At 45.1% G+C, this 9,273-nt stretch overlaps 1 protein-coding gene across 1 annotated transcript in view; it reads left to right on the forward strand.

Annotated features, from left to right (window-relative positions):
• Nucleotides 1–8,418, forward strand: part of Rrp4 (exosome complex component Rrp4) — a gene marked incomplete at its 5' end in the record, with an annotated part of 30,049 nt that extends 21,631 nt beyond the window's left edge. Inside the window, 2 exon segments of the mRNA XM_037414082.2 lie at nucleotides 7,724–7,852; nucleotides 8,254–8,418. Coding sequence (XP_037269979.1) covers nucleotides 7,724–7,852; nucleotides 8,254–8,331 — 207 coding nt within the window.
• Between the last annotated feature and the right edge of the window lie 855 nt (nucleotides 8,419–9,273).

Raw genomic sequence — 9,273 nt, forward strand, 5'->3', positions numbered from 1 at the left:
CAGCTCGCACGTGCGGGCGTCCAGTGCCTCTGAGGAGCCAATGGATACATCGGCGCCCTTGGTGCCGAAAGAGCGGCGGGGCTCCTTGGAGCGCGCCAAGAAAACAAAAAAGCAAATAACAGGACCTGGTGACGGCCCTTTTACATAAACTCAAACTCCCCGCCTAAACAACCACTCGCTTTTCGTACACACAGCACTACTTCACATTCATCATGAACACTCAAATTATACAATGGAACGTCAGGGGCCTTCTCAGAAACCATGACGACATCCAAGAACTTTTACACGAACACTCCCCAAAAGTGCTGTGTGTACAAGAAACACGCCTCAATTGAAAACACACCAACTTTCTTCATAAATACGTTATTTTTCGAAAGGACCGTGATGATGCCATGACATCATCCAGAGGTGTTGCCATTATAGTAAATCAAGGGATTGCATGCACACGCTTACAACTCCAAATGTCCCTTGAGGCAGTGGCTGTTTGAGCTGTTCTTTTTGATAAACTGATCACAATTTGCCCTATTTACGTTCCTCCTAGCCATCAGCTGCAAAAACGTGATTTACACTCTTTAATTGAGGAACTTCCGGAGCCTTATGTTCTCCTTGGAGACTTTAATGCGCATAGCAGGCTATGGGGTGACTCTCGTTGTGACGCGCGAGGTTGACTAATTGAACAGTTCCTTCTCTCATCGAGCGCGTGTCTCCTAAATCGAAAAGATCCAACCTATTATAATCTCGCTAATAATACCTACTCCTCCATAGACCTAAGCATAGCATCGCCGTCTCCTTTGCCTCTACTCCGGCCGAAAGTCATCAGAAATCCGTACGGAAGTGCCCACTTCCCCGTAGTTTTGAGCACAACCACAGCAACTGAGTGTCCACCAAGTGTACCCAAATGGCTCATAAACAGAGCCGACTGGAAACAGTTTTATGCCATCGCTCGTCTAGGTTGGAGTGACGTATGTACTTTGAGCATTGATGTTGCTGTCAACTACTTCACAGCGTTTTTGATTGGTGCTACAACAAAATGCATCCCACAAACAAATGGACACCCTGGAAAACGGCGTGTGCCATGGTAGAACTCTGAATGCCAAAACGTGCGCAAACAGCAAAACAGAGCATGTAGGTTGCTTCGGAACTCACCGACAGCCGAAAATCTTGACACTTTCAAGAAAATAAAGTCTCAAGGCAGGAGAACGCGTCGGCAGGCCAGAAGAGAAAGCAGTCAGAACTTTTTGTCAGGGATCAATTCATACACACAGGAGGCTAAAGTCTGGAACATGGTTGGTAGGGTAGCAGGAAAACTAGTACGCGCACTTCCACTCGTAAACACACAGGGTGATACCTTGGAAGATCAGGCGAACTTCCTCGGTGCACACTTCGAACGGTTGTCCAGCTCTTCCCACTATACTGATGCTTTCCAAAAATACAGAACAAGAATAGAAAAGCAGAAACTCTGAAAACAAATGCACTAGAGACGAGGCATATAACCAAGCTTTCAGTTTAGCTGAGCTCCAAACATCACTAAACTCCTGCACTACTTCTACCCCAGGTTCTGACCGTGTGATGTATAAAATGTTTAAAAACCTACCAATCGAAACAAAAAACCTTACTTCGTTTGTACAACGCTATCTGGTTTTCTGGCACTAACCCTACTTCCTGGAAAGAGGCTATTATTATTCCCATTTTGAAAGAAGGCAAGGATCCTTCTTCAGCTTCGAGCTCTAGGCCTATTGCACTTACAAGCTGCTCTAGCATTGATGTTGTGCAAAGCCTTCGAAAAAATGATAAACTGCCGACTTGTACATTTGCTTGAAACAAACAATTTACTCGACCCATTTCAGTTCGGGTTTCGAGAGGGTAGATCCACCACAGACCACCTTGTTCGTATCGAGGCACAGATCAGAGACGCTTTCGACCATAAACAATATTTTCTCTCTGTGTTCCTCAATATCGAAAGGCTTACAGTACAACATGGCGCTTTGGAATATTAAGAGACCTGTCCCACCTTGGCGTGCGCGGAAGAATGTTTAACACAATCGAAAGTTACTTGTCAAATCGAACATTCAAAGTTCGAGTAGGCAGCATTTTTTCCCAAACATTTGTCCAAAAAATAGGCGTGCCGCAAGGTGGTGTACTTAGTTGCACACTTTATTATCAAAATGAATTCTTCGCACTTGTCTATCCCTCGAAATATCTTTTACTCCACATATGTCAATGACGTCCAGTTTGGTTTTAAGTCTTGTAATCTGGCCATGTGTGAGCGACAGGTTCAGCTCTGTCTGAACAATGTCTCCAATTGGGCAGAAGAAAACGGTTTCCGGCTGAATGCACAGAAAAGCACGTGTGTCTTGTTTTCCAGGAAGAGAGGCCTTCATTCCGAACCTGATATTCAACTGCATGGGCAACATCTTGCTGTTAATACTGAACATTAATTCTTAGGCCTAATATTGGACACTAAGCTAAGCTTCATACCACACATCAAGTATTTAAAAAACAAGTGCATAAAAGCCATAAATGTTTTAAAAGTATTGTCACGTACTACATGGGGAAGTGACAAGAAGTGCTTAATGAATTTGTATAAAAGCCTCGTACTTACCTGCCTAGACTGTGGGGCAATAGTATATCAGCCTGCGACACCTACTGCCCTTAAAATGCTTGACCCTGTTCATCATCTAGGCATCCGCCTCTCTACGGGTGCTTTTCGCACTAGCCCCATAGAGAGCCTGTACGTGGAATCGAACGAATGGTCGCTCCACCTACAGAGATGTAACATGTCTTTTAAACATTATTTTAATGTAAATGCAGACAAGGATCACCCATTACATACCACAATTAATACATGTCAAGCCTTGCTGTGTTTGAAAAACGGCCTTCCATGAGACAGCCCTACTCACTCTGTGAGGGGCCTATCGAAGGAAACCAGTGTGCCACTCGAACACTGTCTCATGGCTTCCGTGGTATGCCTGCCACCGTGGCAGTGGCAGGCGATAGATTGCGACGAGTCTTTCTTAGAAATTACGAAGCATGCACCAATTGCACACATCCAGACATACTTTCTTGAACTACAACATAAATACACATGTCCCGAGTTCTTTACGGATGCTTCAAAATCTAACACTTATGTCTCGTATGCAGCCGTCGGCCTATCCTTTTTGGAAGCCGGCGTTCTGCACACGGATACAAGCATTTTCACCGGCAAAGCCTATGCGATACTTGCGGCTGTTAAACATATTAAACAAATAAAACTACAGAAGGCAATAATATATACAGATTCTCTAAGTGTAGTAAAGGCTCTGAAAACACCTAAAAAGCACAAAAACCTTGTCTTTGTGTCGCTTTATTCGCTTTTATGCACAGTGTACTCATCCAAGCAGCGTGTTGTAGTCTGCTGGGTGCCAGGACACCGCAAAATAGAAGGCAATGTTTTGGTGGACCAGCTAGCTGGATCCGCCAACAAAACCGCTATCAACACTTTGATACCAATTCCTGCACTCAACTTGAAAGCTGTTCTAAAACGAAAGATCAGGGGTTACTGGCAGAGCACATGGGACACACACACAGGAAATAAATTGCATGTCGTCAAGCCGCAGCTTGGTCATTGGCCGCCAGTATCAAAATCACGCCACCCTGAAGTAATCCTTACAAGACTAAGAACAGGGCATACATACACTACACATTAATTTCTTTTGTCTGGGGGCGATTCACCTATGTGTGACAGATGTGGAGAAGCACTCACCATACTTCACATTCTAATACAGTGCAAAAAATTACAAGCTAAGAAGACAACTTTCCATTACCCTACCGGCAACAGATACCACTACATCCTGCAATGTTTGTTGGTAGGGAACTACTTTTGACACGTAAATCATTGTTAGCTTTTTTAAAAGATGTTCGTATGTTTCATATCATATACCCGGGCATTCCGTAGCACGACGTCCAGAGAGGTCTCCGCTGTGGTGGCTACACTCAATAAAGCACTTGCCTCACGGCCCTTGGGCCCCGCCGCGGTGGTCTAGTGGCTAAGGCACTCGGCTGCTGACCTGCAGGGCGCGGGTTCGAATCCCGGCTGCGGCGGCTGCATGTCCGATGGAGGCAGAAATGTTGTAGGCCCGTGTGCTCAGATTTGGGTGCACGTTAAAAAACCCCAGGTGGTCTAAATTTCCGGAGCCCTCCACTGCGGCGTCTCTCATAATCATATAGTGGTTTTCGGACGTTAAACCCCACATATCAATCAAATCACGGCCCTTGGACGCAAGGGTGTGATCGATTGAGGCACTAGTGGTTATGCCACACGTGCCCACCATGGTTTTTATTATCACAAACTTTTGTGATTCATTAACACCACACACTTTTCATGGCATGCTCATGATTTTATTATTTCTATGTTTTTACCCGCCTTAGGGCGAGGAATTTTAAGGCCCTTATACAGCCGCTAATCACTATCATTGTTCACATCTCTTGCCTCATGAACTGCCGCTCTTTGGTCACCAAATGGCCCTTGTGCCACAAAACACCAAACATCATCGTCATCATTTTCTGGTAACCATTGGCAAAGAATGAAGAAAATGTGGCGACTACCCAAAACCGCGTCAGTATGACTTATCGCCGACAAAAAAGCCTACATGTGTGGCATAGCGCTGCTTTAAGCCTACTGCACGCTTTTAATACCTGGCGACTACCTGAGAGTGCTGAGGCGCCGATCCCTACTGGCTCAATCGTTGTGCGGGACCGTGTTCAGCCTGCACCACTTTGCGAAAACGGAAGCAGCTCGCTGTTGCGGAATTTAGCATTGTGGGTAGCGCAGCACAGAGACAGCAAGCGTAGCACACGCTTTTATAAGGGGACAGCCCGAATCCGCCTCTGTTCGTTGCCAGGACCACTGAAGCATTGCTTGCAGAAAGCCCACATAGTCACATTAACGCAACAGTCTTCTCGCTGCATTTGTGCGTGGTCTGAAGTGGAGTGGGCGCTAGTTAGTACAGTCGAAACACGCAATAACGAGACCCTGGGAGTACGAAATCCCCGCGGCAAGGAAATATTTCCGGATCCCCGGTGAACGTTCACAGAAGCCCATGTATTACGTATCTCGTGGCAACGAAATATTTTTGGACAGCGACCCCGCATGAACGAATTTTCTGCCACGGTGCGGGCCTTATTTTTACCCTCCCGCCAAAAATAAACTGTCAAAAATATGCTCGTATGCGTGCTATGCACACTGAAAATTTGTAAACGTCTGTTTTCGTCGTGCTAGCGTGGGTACCGCTATTTTTGTTTACTTAAATTGGCGATGGGGGTCTGTGTCCGGCAACATGCCTGGCCTCACTGCAGCAGGCGATGGCAAATGATCATGCTGGAGTGCAGATGGCACTGTCGGACGAGCTCAACAGGCCGAAGCAACACCAACAGTTGGAATCATTCAAAACGACAAAAAAAAAAAAGACTGGAACTGGTGGCGACATCGAGATGAAGTTACAATGGCGCCTGAAAAATGCTTGACGCTCGAAGTGGATTCTCCGTTGATCGCGGAAAAAGAACTTCGAGCCATCGACATTCCGTATGAACTCGCCGTTGATGCGTACGTAGTCGTGTACGTAGATGACGACGTAGTTGTGTACAAGGAAGCGACCGACGAGGCCATTATCGAAAGCGTGCGCAAAGCTGACGACACCGAGGACTAAGAAGAGACACACGCGGAGAAACCCGCGGGTTGGGTTTCTCCGCGTTCTGCGGCGCACATGACGACGACGTAGAAATGGACCACTTTTTCTAGTGCGAAGGGAGAGCTTTGAAGTTTTGCATGACAAGGGTCAGCAAAGTAAGTTGACCGACTTCTGGCAATAAATTTTCGTTCTGCTGGCCGTATCACTGTTTTATGTCTCGTACTCACGGCAACAAAATTCTCGCAGAAAGGAAATTTTTTGGTTTCCCCAGCGATTTCGTTATTGCGGGTTTCGACTGTAGCTTACAAGGGGTGTATGAAGTAGACCAAGCGCTGCACGCAACTCGCCAGTAGACAATTGGCTCCCTTAGAGCATACCGTGTTTAAAAAAAGCTTTTTCAGTTTTCGCAAAATAGCAGGTCACGGTACACGTTTATCGCGGACAGCCGATTTTGCCGTTCCGTCATTATGTCAGTTGCTGTGTTCACTGTACCCTGCACTTTGCAGTAGTTTTGAAATGCTCTTTGGTGTCGCCACTGCGTGCCATTGGACGGTCGTGCGAGAATTCCAATCATTTCTGAACATTATCAAAAAGAAGCAAAAAGAAAGAAATGGCTTCATGGTAGGCACATTAGGCAATATTTGCTGTGGCACTTTATTTATTCCTTCTTTAGAGGTGGTGGCGCACGGAAAGAAATGCGAATTGGTATTTAGTCTTAGGCTTGCGTAAGGGGGAGAGGGGGACAGTAGGGGTGAGAGGGGGAGGCACTTATAGGGAGGGGGGCCCTGCAACGAACCTTTGCCCCCCTCCCATAAAGGGGAACCGTGCACACACTTATATATGTACTTGGTGGTTAATGCATATTACGTTTAATTCTTAGTTAGGCACATTCCGGGCAGGTTCTCGGCGGGTATGTACGTATTACTAGGTTTTATGGTTATAAGCTTTAAATATGTATGTGTATGTGTGTTTGTATGTGTGTTTGTGTGTATGTGCACTGCTATGAGCCTATGCTGCAGCTAGCGTCTTGCTGCAATATTCTTCACTGTCTTTTGTCACTGCTTCTGTATATAATCCTACTTTTGTTTATTTTTTGTGCTTATTTTGGGGGCGTGGTGTTTTTGTATAAATTAATATGTAAATTGAGGAGACAATAAACTTAATTAAATCTATCTTTTGTTGCTCTATGTGTTACGGAAAGTCCGTGCATGCTCCTAGTGCAGAGGTGGCTGCTCCAAATGCAGATTTTGCCTGCTCCAAAATGCTGGAAGGCATTCCCACAATTGCATTACCTTTATCGGGCTGATTCTTAGTAATATGATGCGGTTACTTGCAGCAGTTGCATGTTCTAGTTGTTGTAGTGAAAGTTTTATGCCCCATTTGGATCCGATAATGCTGCAGATTGCTACTATAATCCGATAGCGCTGCAGATTGCTACTATAATTATCTTTCGTACACCTTAACATTTCTAGATAGTTTAACTAATAAAGTGAATGCATCAGGTGGTTTTTTTCATGCTACGTTGCTTGTTTAAGGGCTATTGGATGGACTAGGCTTCGCCACTTTGTTTTAAGGAAACACCAATGATATGTTGCATAACACAGCTCTTATTGCTCCAGTTGGTGGCCTAATAACACACAGTCCTGCAGGACATATCATTGTAGCGGTTTATTAAAGATTTTTTTCGATATATAAGTTGTATTTTAGATTGTCGCTCTTTTGGGAAACGTCCTTTAAATATTGCTTCAGCGGTCGATTTCCTAAGACCTACGAAAGCTTTGGTTCTAATTAGCCAATGCATCTTCTTAAGTTTATCAAAACACAAAACCAATCATTTAAGAAAGCGTTGTTCTATTTTCGGGCAGTTGTTCCATTTAAGTGATTTTGGTTGGCTTAGATTCTACAGTAGTTCTTGCATATTCTGGCATGAACATTTGGATAACTATTTCCCACTGCATAGAGGACTTCCATTGAGAAGTAAGGGCCACAGAATTTTGTGGGAACACTTGCTGCAGTGTTATGAACTACAATATGCGCTGTTTTTTTTTTCTTCTCAGATGGTACCTGATGTGACCAGAGAAGCCATATCTAGAGTCAGGAACTGCGTCTTGGCTCTTGCACGGCACCATGTTCTCTTGTTTGACACCAGCATTGTGTATGCTTATGACATCTCGTTAGAACACAAGGTTAGAGATGGCTTCACATCTTGCATTGTGCATTTGTTTTGCCTGTTTCGTGTATCGTTAACTTAATTGCCACCATAGCACATCATCCTTGGACTCCATTTTGATGTTCTCAGTGGCTCTGATTACCTAGTATTCGGTCACCAAGCGATAGTCACATCATGCGGTCCTTCCGAGTCTGGTCACTATTGCATGTTCAGTGTGAATTTAGTCAATTAAAAATTTAACATTTACTAGTTTTGCAGTATTATTTCAGTTTACCACAAGTTCATGCAGGTCAACTAGCTGCACAGCAAGTCATCATCTAAATTTCTGCGGTGCTTTATCTTTTCTACCATGCAGTTTTTGCATCTTGCATGCTTTCTTGGACTTTGAGACATGTTTATTACCCTCTCCTTTTCCAGGTAAATGCCCTTTTGAAACCTGAGGTGATACTAGAAGTTGCTAACTTGACACAACAGAAGCTGCATCAGGAGGCATAGAAGTGGACAAAAAAAACGAAATTATAGCAACATCTTGCTGGTTTTAACATGACTCATCTTGCCCCAATTAAATACCATATATCACCATCTCTGACCTCTATTGCCAATGGCCATGCAGACGAAATGTCATGTGCTTCTCTGCAGCAAGACACCTGCTGGCTTCATTCTGCAGTGCTGCAGTAAGTGTGGCTAGTACATTTACCTATAATGAAGTGCAGCATACATGCATATCGCATACACACAGTTACAGAATAGAACAGGATTCTTTCAAAAAGGAAATTATGATTACGTTAGTGTGCACTTGTTAGCATATAAGTATTGTATGCTTTCTGTAGTTCAACATCAATCTGGCCTTTATTGGCGATAGATTATCACATGCCGGATATTAGATGCGAAGCTGCTCTTTGACTAGCCTGTGTAATGCTGTTCGTTCGTGTCTTCGTGCCAATGCGCCACAGGTGTTGGCGCAGTGCCAAGTATGTCACGCCTTCCCTCGCTGTGCACAGTGACGTCACTTTCTCCCTCACCTGCTGCACGCTCGCAACGTTCAAGCGTACATCGAGTAAACACTCTTTCGTCTGGTTTATCTCGGATGGAGCGGACGCCGAAAAGTGCAGCTCCTTCGCCCATCAAAACATGTGCCCAAACGATTTGGCCTAACTCGACCGCTGCCAGCATTGGGAGGTTTGGCAGAAACTATCGCGTTCACAAATGGCCACTTCACGGCTGCAACACCAACGAGGCGCGAGCCAGGGAACCAGAACGCAAGGGTTGGCAGTGAAAGACCAACACCGACGAGGTGCGAGTCAGGCACGTCGATCGCGTTTAAGAATGGCAACAGCGCGTGGGTAACACCGGCGAGACGCAAGCCAAGGAAGCCGAACAAAAGTTCCAACATCGGAAGGCCAACGCCGGTGAATCCTCATTGTCAGCAACTATCGG

The sequence above is a fragment of the Rhipicephalus microplus genome, chromosome X (genome assembly GCF_043290135.1).
Source record: "Rhipicephalus microplus isolate Deutch F79 chromosome X, USDA_Rmic, whole genome shotgun sequence".
NCBI lineage: Eukaryota > Metazoa > Arthropoda > Arachnida > Ixodida > Ixodidae > Rhipicephalus > Rhipicephalus microplus.